Source organism: Triticum aestivum, chromosome 4D (assembly GCF_018294505.1).
Source record: "Triticum aestivum cultivar Chinese Spring chromosome 4D, IWGSC CS RefSeq v2.1, whole genome shotgun sequence".
In the NCBI taxonomy this organism is placed as follows: domain Eukaryota; kingdom Viridiplantae; phylum Streptophyta; class Magnoliopsida; order Poales; family Poaceae; genus Triticum; species Triticum aestivum.
The window spans coordinates 278,428,814-278,445,735 of record NC_057805.1 but is presented as its reverse complement, the minus strand read 5'-3'; the positions used below and the strand labels follow the sequence as shown (position 1 = coordinate 278,445,735).

Genomic DNA, 16,922 nt, shown 5'->3' with positions numbered 1-16,922 from the left:
GTAGTAATGAGCTGAACATTTGACCCTTTTTCTACTACTGGATCTATTGCAGGTTTAATGAGATTATGATGTTGTTGCAAGGCACACAAAATGAATAGTTGCTTGTTGTATACAACAAAAGTGGCACCATATAAAACCAGATGTGTTGATCATCATGCTGGGCCATACAAAAGAAGTTTGCTTACTCGAGGAAATATCACATGTCCAAATTGCCCTGGTTCCCTAGATGTATAAAATGTCACCCTACAAACAAACATGACCTATCAGAGTAGACCACAAGATGCAATAATAACAAGATTGAACACGCAAGCACAACGGGAGAAAAAACAATGGCGAAACCATATGAAGGTCATTATGCAGTTGGCTTAAGTTACACCATTAAGCAAATAACTACCCACACCAGTAGAAGCTCCAAAACCTATAGAACCATATCATGTAATATTCCACTGAAAACAAGCATGACACACATGCTAAATGCTCGTAAACATTACTATGGAACTTTCCCCAAAATAACTTTGCTTGTCAACCATGAATCCACTTAACTTATTGTTTCCTCAACAATATCTCTATATTTTTAATTCTTGTTAACCGAACACAACAAAATATACCACTATGATTATCTACAAGAAATTACCTAATTTCATGCTGGAACTATAATTTAGTTCTAACATCCTCATTGCTTAAATTTGAAAACAGATTTCAGTCATTACTAACTAAATGTTAGGCATAAACTTGTTTTGGCTGGAACTCTTACACTCTGGACGACAATAATGCAAAAAAGAAACCATTGGTCTTTTTGTATCAACTCAAAAATATGCATGGTTCTGTACCAATTTTAAATGGACTGATTATGTCTAGTTCAATAACAAGAGACAATTGCGAGTTCCTAGTTCGGTGTACGGACGGAGAGGTGACCATGAAACATCAAAAATGGGTTTGGGATGAACTTGCCAATTTTTGGGCCCAGTCTCTACCGCTATGATATTTTCTCCTTTAATTTCTTCCCTGCTCCCAGTCGTCCGATGCGACGACATAGCGACATAAACTACCCACCTTACCCTGATGGTGAGCAACATGCATGGATTGCTTCTTTCCTCTATCTCTGCGGTGGTTGCCTCTCTCCCAATTGGCTTGGCCGCAGGCACACAACACAATAGCCCATGCACAGCCACCCGTCCAGATCGTGTGCTACTTTCTCTTCTTCCTTCCTAGCCTCTCCTTCTCCATCGGTTGCACCCTGCCACTGCTTTTGCAAGAAATAGTAGCCCTCGAGCCATAGACGCATCTTCCTCTCTCGCATTATTCCTCCTCTCTCACGGGAAAAAAATCTTACGTGCCCGGTTCATATGTTCCACCCGTGAGACCCTCGTCGATTCACGACACATGTTAATTTCAATCTCAATGCCCCAGTCCCAATTACCAGCCAGCCTCCTTCCTTTGTTTGACAACCGGCTATTCCTTTTCTATGAATTGGCGACAAACCGACTTTTCCGTTCCTAATCCCACATCTAAAGGAGAGAAACCAACAAACCAGTCTAGAGCCGACGGGGGTCATGCGGCACGATGGCACGATCTCTCACCTACGACGGCCGTGCAATGCTGACTCCGTGTCCTCGTAGGACATGTGGAGCTGCTCCGTCACGCCGTGTAGCCAGTTGTGGTGATGAACTAAATGAGCTATATTGTTCAGGCCGAGAGGCACAACGGCGTGTCATCCTTGCTAAGACACTTCACTGGTTTTAGAAGTCTTTCCCTGAAATAAAATATTGTGAATTTCCTTTGCCCATATTAATATATATGAATCAGTGCCAAGCAGAGAATGTAATTTTAGTCAGATAACCCACAATGGCGATATAGTTTTCAGAAAATATACATCGCACCGACCAAATTATATTAAAAAGTGAAATGTAGAAGATTCACCTTATGCTTGGAAAGCACCTTTCCAATCATGTTTATCAGTCACCAAACACCATCATAAGTCTTGTATTTGAGTGCATTGTCAATCTTCACCAATGACTATAATGCCACATGATGCTTGATGCTTGTTCTAAAAAAGCATAAATGATTTATCAGTGGAATTGATTGAACGTGCAAAAATAATAGTAATAATCATATATGAGTTTCATAATATACTTATTTATTACTACGGGGAGGTAGCACTGCAGTGTTTTTTAAAGATAAATGCACAAATTTAGGAGATTAGAGCTGATTCAGTTCAACCAAGTTGCCATTTCCCAGTGGCCAGTGCTCATCTGGACAACCTGAAAAAAGAAGGAAAACTGTACAATAGAAGCTATAGAACATACACATGCTGCATGTAATTCACATAAGTGCTCAGCAATGCAATACCAAATCAGAAGAGAAATTTTTTCAAACAAGTCGTGGGCAATGTGAGTAAATATACTCCATATATCTACTGAAATCCAAATGGTCAGCTTGGCTGGTGAGCTTACAGATCAGTTACAAGCTTCTGATAGAACGTAGAAATCTAGGATTCAGAGTCTTTCTTCAATTTGCCAACGCAAGCAATCTAAAAAAATTAACAAGAAAAAATGCAAAAAGGAAAAGGAGGGGACCTTCTGTGTGAAAATTTGAAGGATTATTAATGGATTGTGTGCCCAGCCACAACCATCCACGCAGATGAGCCGCCTCAAAGTCTTCTAGACTCATACGATCTATGGTCATGCCATCACAATTAGAACATCGATGCATCCGAGGAAAAGCTAGCCTGTGAGCCTAGTAACCCCCGCCGATTCGGCTGAATCAGTGTCGCGATCGTACCAAGGAGGCGCCGCTCCTTGCAGGGAAGGCCACACCGATGCCATGGTAGAGACGGCCGCGCCTGACGCCACCGAGATGAGCAACGTGCGGCTACCTCAAAGAGGGGGGCGAGGGCGGCAAGCTTGGAGGGAAGAGAGGGGCAAGGCATGACCACCAATGTCTGTAGATGGACAACTAAGCTACACAAAATGAGTATATGAAAGGAGATTAGCAATTGTTTTCTCGCTCCACTCGTAAACATAACAAGCAATTTTTCTTCAAAGTAGGTCTTACCCTATGTTTGTAAAAGAAAGGCCAGGCACCTTCATATCTAATAAAACGTTCTATAGCAAATCAATGGAACCAAACCGGCTTCTCTTAATATGCTCATATGCATGGTAATAAATTCCAAATTGGAACTACAACTGACTTCAATATACGCAAGTTCGACGGTAAAAATAGTACTAAGCTTAGCAACGGCCTGCCCAATACCTACTTTCTACCCAGATGCGCAATTGCAAGGTTCAGCTGATTAAGATGCTTGAGTTTATCTGCAATGGTAGAGGATTATCTTTCTAATTCAAATTCAAAGCTAACAATCGCAACAGAATATAACTATCACTATGGCAACTGTTACGAAGATGAATCCCTCCTTTCTCAAAGTCGATACGCAAGTTATTTGCTGCCTTCCAAAATTCAAAGCTAACACTTTGTTGCAGAGCTTCCGAATTATTACACAAGAAGCAAGCAGACGTCATCCACTCACCTATCTGAGTGCGTGTCCCTGCACAGCTCCGCTGAATCAATGACCGAGCAAACCTAGCCAATCATCAGCCAACCCACATCAAACTACACAGATTAAATAAAACGTAACCAAAGAAGAGTAACTTACAGTGTTGGAGATCTCATCCATGGTGTGAACAATCTCAGCAGAGGGCGGCAGCTGCCCAATCTGGCCAACGAGCTCGTCCGACCTGCAAATTTACCCAAACAATCATAGAGAATTTAGCAATGGATTGTTGTGGTGGGATAGTGTTAGGGATCGAAGGGGTTTTTCCCCCTTACCGCTGGATGACCTCGTCGAGCGACGAAAGCCCTTCGCCGTGCGCAGCACATCGAAGCCGTACAACCATCGACCCGCCCGGGTCGAGCAGACCGTCGAGAGGCACGCACACCGATCCGCCCGCGCACCCGCCGCTGGCCAGCACCCACACGAACGTGGTCTCTGGCGGGAACGACGCCATCGACACGACCAGTTCCAGCGCACCCGCCCACGCCGCCGGGCCCCAGCACGGCCACCAAATCGCTCCCCGCCCCCACCAGCAGTGCCCCCATGAGCGATGCATCAATCGGAGGAAGAACCAACACCTCCCCTTGTGGTCTCCCCCGCTGGTGGCTGCTCTCCTTCCCGACTCCGGCTTCCAGCGGACGGCGCTCCGATGAAGAGTGCGCCGATGAGGGCGTCTTGGGGGCGGCAGGGAGGGGAGAGAGGATGTCGCTTGGGGAGTTGGGGAGAGGCAGGTGGGGTTGCGTGATTGATGGTTTTTTTTGGAGGTGCAGCGGTGAAAAAGGAAAGAGGAAGAGGGCGTGGGTCAGGCGATCGTACGAGGGAGGGGGGTCTGAGACATTAGGAGCAGAGAAAGATCGACGTATTAGGAAAATTAGGATTTGGAATTGATTGTCATGAAACTAAATTTTATTGATTAGTAACGTGCTATCAGTTCTTGCTCGTTTATAACGTGTCTAGTTAGGGAACTTTGGAAAGGTTAGGAAAGTTTTTATTGTGAGGGTAAAAAAATTATCGTGAGTAGATATGGTTGTGGGATGTGAGATGAAAATAAACCAGACGAAAATAAACCAGACGAAAGTGGTGGGACTATTCAACCAACTCGTCCATTAAGAATAGAGATGTCTGAGTTGGTGAATAACATTTACGGTTTATTTTCATCCCACCACTTTCGTCCGGTTTTTTTCGTTGTTTTTTTTTCGTCTCTCCCCGTTGCAGGTGAAAAAAAAATCAGCCACCGAGGCTCCCTCTACTCCCCTCGATCTGTTTCCTCCGTAAAAAAAAAATGCACCAGCCGCCATAGCGGAGCACTTTGCCGCCGCCGAGATCCGAGGGGAGCCGCCACCGCCGAGGTCCGAGAGGAGCCGCCGCGATCCTCCTCTGCACGCATCGTCGCCTGCGCCGCCGCCTAACCACGGTCTCCATTGGCGCCGCGATGGCCGTGGCCTCCACTCAGACCCGTCCGCCATTGGCCCCGTATTGTCCCTCCCGACGGGATCCAGCCTCCACCACTGCGCATGGTGCGACGGGATCCACCACGGACGAGGGAAAGGCCGCGCGCTGGCGTCGTGATGTAGTCGTCGCGTGGCGCGGCACGATCCAGGCTCTGGAATGGGTCAACGATCTCGAGTTCGCCATAGTGCCGCCCAGAGGCCTCCTCGGCGAGGCCGCCTGCACAGATGCTTGGTGCACCGCGGCTGGATCTCCATCTCCACGAACAACAAGGACAACGACAGAGACCAGGTAATCTTGTGAATACGATGGCACCGTCATATACATGGTACACGGTTCAGTGTTGAGCTCACTTGCAGATGCATGCTCATGCAACCATGGATGTCAGGCGCGGGCTGTGGTGGACACGGTTCAGTGTCAGGAGGTGAGCATCACCATGACGAGGCACAGCCTTGGGGCAGCGCTAAACGCGTTCGACATCATTGAGAATGGTTACAGCTGCACGGCCGCTGCATCGTACCCAGTCATGGCGTTCACGTTCGCCCTGCACGGTGGCGGCACCGGCTTCAAGAAGCGGATTAACGCTGCCACGGCCACCGGCCTCTGCGATCTGTTCCGGACCGCGTCGGCGACGCTCGAGACATTTTCCACAGCGTTGATGAAGGTGAAGGAGAAAATTTCATAGAGGAAAACATAAAAATATATTCATGCATGTCTTTACCACTATAGAATATTCAGTCACTGCCCTTGTGCCATTCTTGTCTGCTTTATCCATGAACCAGTCCGTGCTTCCCCAAAATTCATGCCTTTGTCCCTTTTGAAGTTTTGAACTGAAGCTTAGTTGATGTAGGGAAGTGAATTATAGGCGTATTTTTAAATTTATGTTTAGTACTAGAATTCTGTTTTCAATTCTCAATTTCACATCATCGCGTCACTAGAAATTTCAACATGGTATGCTTGTTCGTTTAGACTAGACAACTTTATGAAAATGCGGCATCGGCATCAGTATGCTGCCATTGCTCGTATTGCCAAGCTTTTTTGTACATCATCTGACACAATGTCATATAGTCAATATGATGCCCTATGCACACTGCCCATTAACTGAATTACTAGAATGTTCGTAGTTTTCTTCCATCTGTATCCCTTGGGGTGTGGTTCTTATGAACACTTATTTGCAGGTTTATGGAGTCCTCCTAAAGTTTGAGAAATTTTAATGAGAATTGGTTTGACAGAAACGGGAGGAGGGGCCATTAGGACAATTTTTACGTAGAAGAGATATTGAGCGGACTGAAACCTATGGACTAAAACTAGAGCAAGAGTTCAATAGCGTTGGTGTTGTTGTTCTTGAACTCTATGCCCTGAAATAGCTAGGAAAATTGTATTGGTGCACTGTGTATAATGTGGGGTCCTTAAACTGAGACAATATTGTAAGAAAATGCGCCTTAAGGTTTGCATCGTTTGTATTAAGGCCGTTCCTTATTTCTAAAGAACATGCTTTAGAGGTGTTTTTGCAGATGTGCTCCTGCTTCTATCTACTGATCAAATGACTTGCTATTTCATTGTTTTCTGCCAATATATTATTCAGTAGTAATGACTGATAAGAATAAGATAAGCCAGCCGTGAGTGTGAAGTAGCAAGATAGTTTGAAAATTCAGAATCTTCATTGCAAGTACACGAACTGATGTTTTTTAGCCCACACATTGCTCAATGATAATTTATACCATGTCTTTAGTTTACTAAATGAACTGCACACCTGAACGCAGCACTAATGGAAACATTCAACATCTTGGTCGGCTGCTCGCGTCAGGGCTGGTGCTTGTGGCAGTGGCAGAGCAGTGTCCGAGAGCGCGGTGCAAGCAGTGGCCCCTGCTATGTGGGACGATGCGAGCACGCCGTCCAAGCAGACTTCAAGTCTGACAATGTCCACTCTACACCAAGGTACGTGGGCACTCGTGCAAAGATCCAACATCTTCATCGACTAGGACTAAGGTATGTGTTTTCTTATGCCCGTGTGATGTGGTGATAATTGTTATGCATATGTTTGTAGATGTTAGTCAGTATTTGGGAGATATGAGGTGGTTTGCCAGATAAGAAATAGAACAAGAAGGAGCTTTAGTTGGGCCATGTCATTGTGAACTTGGAGCACAGAAATTTATAGGAGGTGGTTGTCGTAAAACTGGGTGCTTAAGATCTACTGAACTATAACATTTTTTGAGTCTACGTAAAACAAATTTACTTTCTGGGTCTAATTTAATTTGCCTATGTTAATACCATGGATTATGGGTCCAAGGACTAGTCAAGACTAGTCTGTAGACTAGTCTATGAGTCTCAACTTCAGGGCCGACTAGACTTCAGTGTCGACTAGTCTATTGAGTCGAAACTTCAGTGTCGATTCGTGTCGATTAGTCATGCTTAGTCTATGAGTCTCATCCTCAGAACGACTTGTCGACTCATCGACTCGTAAACCTTGGTTAATACTTTCTTGCGTGAATAGATGGGCCAAGCCGAGCAGGCCATCAACAACCTACTCGTGCTTTGGTTTATTTTATTTGAGTATTTGTGTTCTTAATATTTGTTTTCACTGGTGTGTGCTCTGTCTTCTCAGGATAGATTTGAATTTGTTGTCATAGAAAAACATATTTTTATCGCCTTTAATAGTAGAGGTGATCCAGTTATGTATGCAAGACTATGCAAGATCCTCGATGAGGATTGTTTTTTCTGAATGACTTATCCCCGAGCAGCATCTGCATCCTTCTGCCTTAGCCTGGTCAATTTTTCCCACTATGCAGTTTTGTTTTTTAATTGCCAACATATTCAAACGGAGGTGTCTCCATGTCAAGCATGCATCCATTGAAATTTGGTGTTAACCAGTTTTGGGAGGATTGCATCAATGTATCTTCCTACGATGTTTATCTTTTTGGTCTTTTAGCTAATGACAATGTGTGACAGTGCCCAGTTGTGTATATTCTTGGACCTTTTACATTCGCTATTAACAATTCAAAAGTTAACATGGATCTAGCCATCTAGGTGAAATTCCATTTAATGCTATCAATTTCTAGCAAACTTGAAGGTTTTTGATACTTTTGCTTGTACATGGATCTAGCCATCTAGGTGAATGTTTTTACGGGTAAGGCAAGAGCTCTGCCAATTCATTAAAGTTGAGGGAAAACTGTAAACAAGGCACAAAAAGAAGAAGGAAAAGCCCCACAAAATAAATGGAGGTATGGTTGTTTTTGCCAAAAAAAAACAGTTTTTTTTTGCTAGAGAGAACAAATTGATGTGCATGCACTGATTACATTTGCTTCATGGCGCAATATGTTTATGCTACTGTTAAATATGTACTCCCTCCGTTCCTAAATATAAGTCTTTTTTAAAATTCCACTACTTACTAGATACAAATATATATATATATATATATATATATATATATATAGTGTTACTATTCATATATATAGGTAAAATGTTTGGGGCACCTAGTTTGGATCCGACCCACTAATTCATTTTTTGCTTACAAATAATTCGTAGTGCCTTTCAAATAATTCACTTTCCTTTTGTACTTGCATGCACTGCCATTGATTGTAGATTGGTTTCCAGAAAATGGCATGTTATTAATTCCCTCATAAACAATTTATTTCCTTAAATACTATAGTATCATTGAAAAATGGGGAAAAACTCATATTTGGGTACGTAAATATATACCCTATGATTTTTTATTATTTGGGTACGTGTATATATACCCTATGATTTCCCTTAAATGCTATGATTTTTATTTGGGTACGTATATATATACCCTATGATTTTTTGCGGATACCCTATGATTTATTCTAGATAGATATATATATATATAGAGAGAGAGAGATATATATATTCTAGAGTGTAGATTAACTCATTTTGCTCCGTATGTGGTCCATATTGAAATTTCTAAAATGACTTATATTTAGGAATGGAGGGAGTATTTTTTATTTTTTTATTTTGTGTTATAAAAGATATTTTAAAAATTATTTGGCTGTGGTTTTCTGTGTTATTTTTTATTGTAGTAATAGTTTCGTCATCCAAATGAAAATCTGGGATATTACAACGATGATAATACGGCTTTGGTTGTTTTGTATATAAAATTAATAATTAAGATAATGAAATATAGTTGTTCAGATTTTGGTCATGTTGCTAGAGTTAAAAAAATTAAGGAGAGAATCTTTACAGGGGGGTCCCATGTACAAAGGTTATTGGGAAAACTTTGTTTTTTCCACTCTAGCTTTTTGCCACTTTGCTTATGCCACTCTAAAATTTTACACTTCACTTTTGCCACTCTTAGCTTTTGACAATGTATCATAAATGCTACTCTGTGGCAAAAGTAAAATTGTATACATTGTCAAAAGCTAAGACACGTAAAAGTGAAATAAAATTGTTTGCTTTTGCCACAAAATGGCATTTTTTTATCATTTTTTAGTTTCCCCTAGGTTATTTAGGGGGCCTAGCGGACTTGACTGACGCCGTTGTTCCCCTTCCAGACCTGGTAGAGAGAGGGGGGTTGTATGTGTGTGGACGGAGGGGGTGGAAGGAGGGATTGTGAGTCTGATGCGCCCTTGATAGAATTGACAAGTTTGGATTTGTATGACGGCAAAAAATGTGACTGTGGCCTCCGCCTAATGCGATTGTGAATTCTCTGAGTATGTGTTAAGCATGACATGGTGAAGAACCGCCTCAACTTCTACTACTTTCTGTGTAGAATAGAGCTCCTCATAAAATGACTGAATTTCTCTAAGAGAGACCAGGTAACATTTATTTCCTGTTGCAGATTTGCTCAGCAGTGTTGGTGAAGTATTATTTCAGATAACTAAATATAGTTTTGCTGGCCCTTGTTTATTGGAGATCATCTATTCTGTGCCATGGAATATTCGAAAACAGATGAATTCTTGGATTTTTTAAGGGAAGCAAGCATCTTTGTTTGGATGGCTCGGGAACTTTCTCAAGAACCTTAATCTGGTCACATGTAGGGTTAAACCTTTGGATTCTGACCCTCTGAATGCTTGGATGTCCTCAATCTCTTGAGCTCTTGATCCTCAGACTTTATTTTCCTTTTTACGGGTATCCTCTAGCCCTATGTATTTATGTAAATATGTACAATCCTCCCTTTTTCCTTAATTTATTAATGAAAATTACACAGTAGAGGATTTCCCTACTGTTTGCCCATCAAAAAAGTTGAACCAAAAAATATTGTTTTTTACTTCATTTAGTTTCGTTAGTTATGTGTTGAAATGTTAGGAGATTAAAGTTCATGCTCTGTTCGCCCATGGCGGAGGCAACCATGGCAAAGTCATCGAGGGGCATCCGGATAAAGTGAGACACTGCGTTGTATATATATGGTCGTAATATATAACCAGGTTCTGTATACAATGCATGATGAGTCTTCTATATTGTACATTCATACATCTTCCATGTAAATTTTTTATGCTAATTATATGTGTTACTCGTGCAGGATTGTTATGAGTTAAGAATGGAGTACCATGCGAATGAAGCGAAAGACAACATTCCTGACGTTGTACAAGGATATCTCAAGCGGCGTTGTATAGGAATATCTCAAATGCATTAAGTAGATCTTAGTTGTAATAGATACTTATCATTGCTCTCTTCGTGTACGTTGTCGAATTATATGTGAAATTTGAGTAACGAGTCACATATTTATTATTTGGACGGGGTACTACGGCGGTCTTTCACCTTCGTGAGCTATATGCACTAGTAGAACGCCCGTGCGTTGCTACGCGCTACAATGCCAGTCGGCACCAATCGTAATGTAAACCTTCCCTCTCTCTCCCTCTCGCTCTTCCTCTCTCTACATATCTCCGTCTCTCCCTTCATCCACTCACCCTTTCCCCAACCCTCTCTTTCTCCTTGTAGCCATTAGAGGGGATGAACATGGATGTCGAGGGTGTCGCTTGGGTAGGGTTGGGGGATACAAGAGGAATAGGGGACTCCCTAAAGATTCTCCTAAATTTTGTTTAACTCGACATTACCCTCTTTTTTTTATTTCAACCCAACCAATATCGCGTCTTCCTCTCAAATTGAACAACTGCCCCTTCATTATCAGCCATCGTAGCCAACGATCCACCATGCATGTCACGTCCAGACGCATCGAGGCACGCTTGCACCCCCTGCGACTGCGATAGCGTTCACCACCTCACCCTACTACTCAATGCTATTATGTATTCATTGCTTGGTAAGCCATAAACTAAGCATCGCAACTTGAAAATTACTTGCCTATTAAGAAAGGGAAACGTTACCTTTCAGCCGGCGGATGGTGCTCTCGCGTCCGCTGTGCGTGAAGCCGTTGGATCACTTTTGATCCAACATACCACGTGTACGAACAGATTCTACGCCTCGCGTCCGCTGCACTCGAAAGCCAACCACATGTGGATTAGTCTCACCTACCTTATCTATTACCAGGATTTTGCAACATCCTCCATGTTTCTGAAACATGGGGAATGTTGCAGTGGCAACTCAGCCTTGAGAGTCAACCACATAAGGATTAGTCCCGTCCACCGTATGTCTTATGATTTTTGCAACTTCCTCCATGTCTCTGAAACATGGGGAATGTTGTAGTGGCAACACGGCCTTGAGAGCCAACCACATGTGGATTAGTCTCATCCATCGTATGTTTTATGATTTCTGCAACTTCCTCCATGATTCTGAAACATGGGGAATGTTGCAGTGGCAACACGGCAGTGCGACGATGCGGACGAAAAAATTATGTAACATAATCTCTGTTGCAAAAAAAGTCTACAATATTATCTTTGTTGCAAAAAAATATGTGTAACACAACCTTTGTTACAAATGTTTTCTACAACATGACATCTGTTACAAAAACTTCGGCAACAGAACCTATGTTGCAAAAGTGAAAAAAGTGAAGAACGACCATTAACGCAGGATTATACCAGATTTGATGGCTCGCGAGGCGGCGGATCTTTTTACAAGATCCGCCGGCCGACGCCTAGCACGCCCCATTAAGAAATGAAATAGCCTACTAAATAGTTTGTCTTTAGTTTATATTAGTGAGGCTTCACATAAATATTGCTTTGTATCAGCAAAAACTCCATTATACAATAATTCAGTGATTACATGCTTGTATTTCACCTCAGAAAGGATTAAAGAATTGCCTTTAACATAAATGCTACCCATAAATAAATAAAAACATGATACCCGCAAAATAAAAGACATGCTGAGGAAGGTTGTAGTTACATATGATGCTTTGTAGTATTTGTTGATGACCTAGATGTAGTAAACACTCGACAATGGTGAGCTCATTTTGCTGTTGAACTTCTTGATATCATCCCGCACATGTGATGCCATTCACAAACGCAAGCAAAGCTTAAGGCATTGAAATCAGCTGAGGTGATATACAACCCGTGAGTAGTAGCTAAAGGAGATAGATTTTGGATGAATCGGGTTTCTCACCTTGGGGCAATGGTTGAGCACAAAGGTCAGCTTGTTGATGATCTTTTTCCTGCAGATTTTTGAGGGCAAAGCCACCGACAACATCCTCTAATGGCTTCCTATGCTCATCAGAGTTAGTGACGTTCTTCGTGGCCTGCTCAGGGCGAGTTGCAGGGTTGATAAGAACCTTCTTAGCAACTTGCTTCAACGTGGCTCGCATTGCTACAGGTGGAGCAAGAGCAAGAATTTATATATAGACATTGGTCCCATAATGTACAAACTACAACTTTGAGCCACCGCACAACTCACACTGAAAATAACTCCCAAGTTCATCTTCCTTTATGTCGGCCTTAAGACCATCATCGGAACCACACACCACTACCTTAATAACTTACTACTGCCTTTCCTGTGCTTCATGCACCGCTGGAATTCCATGTAGTTTTTGTGACAGAATCAGAAACAAATCACTTCCATCATGAATGTCAAGGAGAACAGAACTCACATGTGTAAAAAAAATTAGTGAATCTGTTTTAGAATATGAATGGAAATCATCCACGCAGACCACAGGACTTTCGTCTTGATAACAATAATGTTCAAACAGTCGGATATAACACATGAGGCGAAAGGAAACGAAAATACCTTTCATGGCAAATTGGCAATGGTTCACCTCAGCTCGATATCGTCCTCCATCTTCGTGATGTCGCTCCTTTTGGGTGTTGCTTCTACCACCATTGACGTGTTGCGCAGCAATGCTGACCACATTCCTCACAAAAAGAGCAGAGTGCTAGAGCCAAAATTAAGATGATGATGATTGGATGTGCTTGCATTCATGAACCTAATCTAACAATCAAAACTGACATTTGTCAATTTTATCAAAATTTGGAGCATGAAACTACATGATAAAATTACAAATTCTTTCTGTGAATCAAGAATTTGAAGCAAGCAAGAATCAGAACTTGATGTTATTGTGCAACTTGATGTTTTTTTCAAGAATCAGCACTTGCTGTTTCTTGGCTATAAGCCCGTGAGCAAATTAGTTTGAACTGTATCTGCATTGCTCCATGAGATCGTTGTCATAGGCCTCAATCTGTTCGGTGGTCATATTGGTCGAGTAGCCTGTGGTGTACTCGGATATGGGTAGGATCCCTCGACAAATTCCACCTGCGGAGCAAAATGACAAAAATTACTGTTGTGTTCTCTCAAAAACTGAATGTAAATACGGAATATGACACTACTTTCCTCCTCAACTATTCTAGCTGGCTTCTGTTGGTGAATTGTTTAAATTCCTAGGTCTGCTGCACATCCAAGGAAATGAGACTGTAAATCAATGTCCAGAAAAATACGGGGCTGTAAATGAATGTACAAAAAATGGGCTTGTAACTGGAGATGTATATATACTCTAATTATCATAGCTGCGACTGAGAGTCTGAGATAGATGACGCACTGACGTATGTGCCGGCTAGCCGGCACCTCCGCGAAGAGTGGCAGCACCAGCACGAGTGATATGGACGCAGATCTGGTGGTCGCAATCTGGACGGGCTGAACGCTCTCCCGCCCTCCTCCGCCTTGTCGCCCTTGCTGCTGCCATCTGCGGTGACACAATCGCGCGCTCTGGATCTTCGAGTTGCGTAGATGTAACTGGAAGTCAGGAGGGAACATGGACTTGTAGTGATGCAATAGATACATGTTCAGTATGATCAGATCATACACACAGAAGATGAAGACGCTACCAGCGCACCACAACAACCAAGAGGAGTGGCAGCTGCGCGAGGTGTTGGTCCTGGAACCGCCAGTTGTGTGTCCGTCCCTACGACCCAGATTGTATACGGCGGCGGTTGTGCGCCTCCACGTCATCACCTCCACCTCAAAGTGATTCATGAAAGACGGAGCAAGGGTTGCGTCGCGGCGGGGCATGTGCGGGAGACCGCTCACGGGGCATCAGCGTCGTCGGGGTGACCATCCGGAGGTTGAAGATGCAGTTGACCGCCTCAGGCAGCGTGGCCGCCACCTTGTCGGCCCCCACCCGGGCCACCGTCTACACGGGTAGGTTTAGCTAGCTTGTGGAGCATGACGAGCGCGGGACCCACCGCCGCCTGGTCATCCCCGCTGCCGCAGAGCGGGCACGCGTCACCGCCGGGGTAGCTCGCCATGGAGAAAGAAGGGCCGGCCACAAGTAAGGCAGAGCGGGCCCGAGCACTCATCATTCATGTCCTAACTTGTGCAGCGAATTGGAAGGAACAACTTCCATGCAGGCGTGATGTACGGGCGTGCAAAGGAAAGAGTGCATGCGGGATCGATTCCGGTCATTAAATGACGTGGGAATCAAGATACGCTCGATTAGTTAGGAATCTTTTTGTGGTAATTCCTGACCAATGCATGCATGCCTGGGTCCTACCGGTCCGCGGACCTATAATTTGGGGCGCGGATGGGGGATCGGTACTAAAAATGGAAACATGTGGGTAATTTGATTAGAAAAATATTGATGACGATGGGTATATAACAAAACCTAACGAACAGAGATAAAAACCAGTGGGAGGGGATGTTGGGATGTGTGACGAAATAAAACTCGATGAAAATAAAACCGGAGTACCAGGCTACCAACTACTCCATTAAGAGTAGAGATTATATTTATATGTGCAATCTAGAAAAAAAAAATGTCCGTGACAACGCACGGGCATTCTACTAGTCTCTACTCCTAATGGAGCAGTTAGTATTTTATTTTCGTTCGATTTTATTTCCTCCCACATCCAGGGCCTGCCGCGGGGCGGGGGAACGCAGCTTTCCTGATTCTATTGTGGCTATTCCCAACTAGTACGCCGTCCTGTACAGATGTATTCCATGTCTCCAGTCTCCATTCAAAATTGAGATCGTATTCCATATTTCCAAGCCCCGATCCAATCTCGCTCTTCCTGTTTCTCTCGCCGGCAACGATCGTTGAATGGATGGGTTGATCAAGGCCGAGGCGATGCCTATTCTGGGCCATGATCGCTAGAAGCCCAATGCAGATAGCCTCCCGCCTCCCGCCAGGGCCAGGCACCAGTCTCACTTTGCGTCATCGTCGAGCGCCCGTCGTCCAATCACCGGCGCTGATCCAACCCATTTTAGGTACATCTTATTATCGTTTCTCACTTATATGGCTAACTAACTAATTTACTTTGGCATGGACATGCATATCTAGCGTCATTGAACCTATAAAATATTCTTCTTGGGTTTATCTAAGTATCTATTTGTACTATTCTATATTTGTGTATATTAATTAGAATCCAAATACAACACGCCGGCTGCTCTACATGACACTGCAAACTTCCTCTATTTAAATTTATTAGGTCCCCTAAAAAATTGAGCCTGAAGTTGATTAGAAATTTTACTCACAAATATACGAGTTATATGCCAAAAGTCTATCATTGAGTTAGTATTTGAAGAATGTTGCCAATGATCTATATTTGTGCTATATAACACATAGTTTATTAGTCAAATGTTAGGTCAAAAATAGGCTTAAAACCCGAGGAGGACTAATAAATCGGGACAAAAGGAAATACCATATCAAGCACATTGTGCCGGAATTATGACAACTCGTCATGGGCCAACACTTGTGGATCTCACAAGAGGATCGCCCTCGTCAAACGTCATAGTTCAAGTTGTAGGGATAACTATACGAGCGAAAGTGATCTTGTTATAAATCTCATATCCATTATCATTGTTACAATTTCTATATATAAGGGGCCCCAAGTTTTAGTTTCGCCCTGGGCCCTCAAAATCTCAAGACCGGCCCTGCCCACATCCCACCATCCCTGTATCACTGGTTTTTATTTATCTACAAATCTCCCCTCCCATTGGTTTAAGCCGGTTATCAATCTTTGGCAAGGCAATAAAAGTTACACGGGAATAAATCAGATCACGGTCGGCAGTCAAACTCAAACCTGCCAAGAGATTTGGTAACAGAATAAATTCAAATGAAAGGGTGGGGAACGTATATAAGGATGGTGATCTCCATTGCATACCAATTACTCCAAAAACAATCGCTCGTTAGCCTCTTAGGTCGTTCGTTCGCTCACACTCCCTTCGATCCCCCCTCCGCACGTACCATCGATTTTTTCTATCCTTGTAAAAACCAGTGGAGAATCACCCGCAAAAAAAGTAAAAACTAGTGGAGAAAACCCTCCAAAAAAACCACGTGTTCAAGGGGAGTTTGTACGTCGTTGTTCCCTTCTCCTAACCACGTCGATCGATCCGAGCAATTTTCTCTCCCACCGATTCCTTTCCTTCCTCCCATTTCAGTTTTTATTACATGCTCTTTTTACTTCTCTAATATCTATATATTCCCGATTTTCTAACACAAAGGATGGCTCTTCTCCGAAAATTCTTCGTTCTTTCTCCTCACCCAAGAAAACCTAGCCCTATCTCACGCGGTTTGTGGCGGCGGGGCATCAGACGCATGAGCTGAGGACGTACCGAGGGACTACAGGAGGAGGTGGACGGGATCGGCTTCCTCCGG

At 43.3% G+C, this 16,922-nt stretch overlaps 2 protein-coding genes and 1 long non-coding RNA gene across 15 annotated transcripts; 1 reads left to right on the top strand and 2 right to left on the bottom strand.

Moving 5' to 3' along the window:
• Positions 1-3,580: 3,580 nt before the first annotated feature.
• On the bottom strand, positions 3,581-4,500 carry LOC123099906 (uncharacterized). The gene is made up of 2 exons (XM_044521933.1): positions 3,826-4,500; positions 3,581-3,734 (listed from the first exon to the last, which is right to left on the bottom strand). The coding sequence occupies exons 1-2, from the start codon at positions 4,104-4,106 to the stop codon at positions 3,605-3,607; spliced, it is 411 nt and encodes a 136-aa protein (XP_044377868.1). The 5' UTR covers positions 4,107-4,500; the 3' UTR covers positions 3,581-3,604.
• A 294-nt stretch (positions 4,501-4,794) lies between these two features.
• On the top strand, positions 4,795-10,681 carry LOC123097464 (phospholipase A1-II 6). Of its 13 annotated transcripts, none has more exons than XR_006447246.1 (5): positions 4,795-5,290; positions 5,388-5,663; positions 6,807-6,988; positions 8,103-8,220; positions 9,795-10,681. XR_006447246.1 is itself a non-coding variant. In XM_044519215.1 (4 exons), the coding sequence occupies exons 1-4, from the start codon at positions 5,159-5,161 to the stop codon at positions 9,814-9,816; spliced, it is 612 nt and encodes a 203-aa protein (XP_044375150.1). In that variant the 5' UTR covers positions 4,795-5,158; the 3' UTR covers positions 9,817-10,681. The 13 variants fall into 13 exon arrangements, 5 of the variants coding, with proteins under 5 accessions (XP_044375150.1, XP_044375149.1, XP_044375148.1 ...); XR_006447245.1 differs by having other exon boundaries at positions 9,508-10,681; XR_006447248.1 differs by adding an exon at positions 9,508-9,687 and having other exon boundaries at positions 5,359-5,663; positions 6,763-8,220.
• Positions 10,682-12,062: 1,381 nt separating this feature from the next.
• On the bottom strand, positions 12,063-14,681 carry LOC123099905 (uncharacterized). Its single transcript, XR_006448295.1, has 6 exons — positions 14,158-14,681; positions 13,872-14,065; positions 13,067-13,722; positions 12,737-12,850; positions 12,449-12,649; positions 12,063-12,380 (listed from the first exon to the last, which is right to left on the bottom strand). It is a non-coding gene; the product is annotated as an uncharacterized lncRNA (long non-coding RNA).
• Between the last annotated feature and the right edge of the window lie 2,241 nt (positions 14,682-16,922).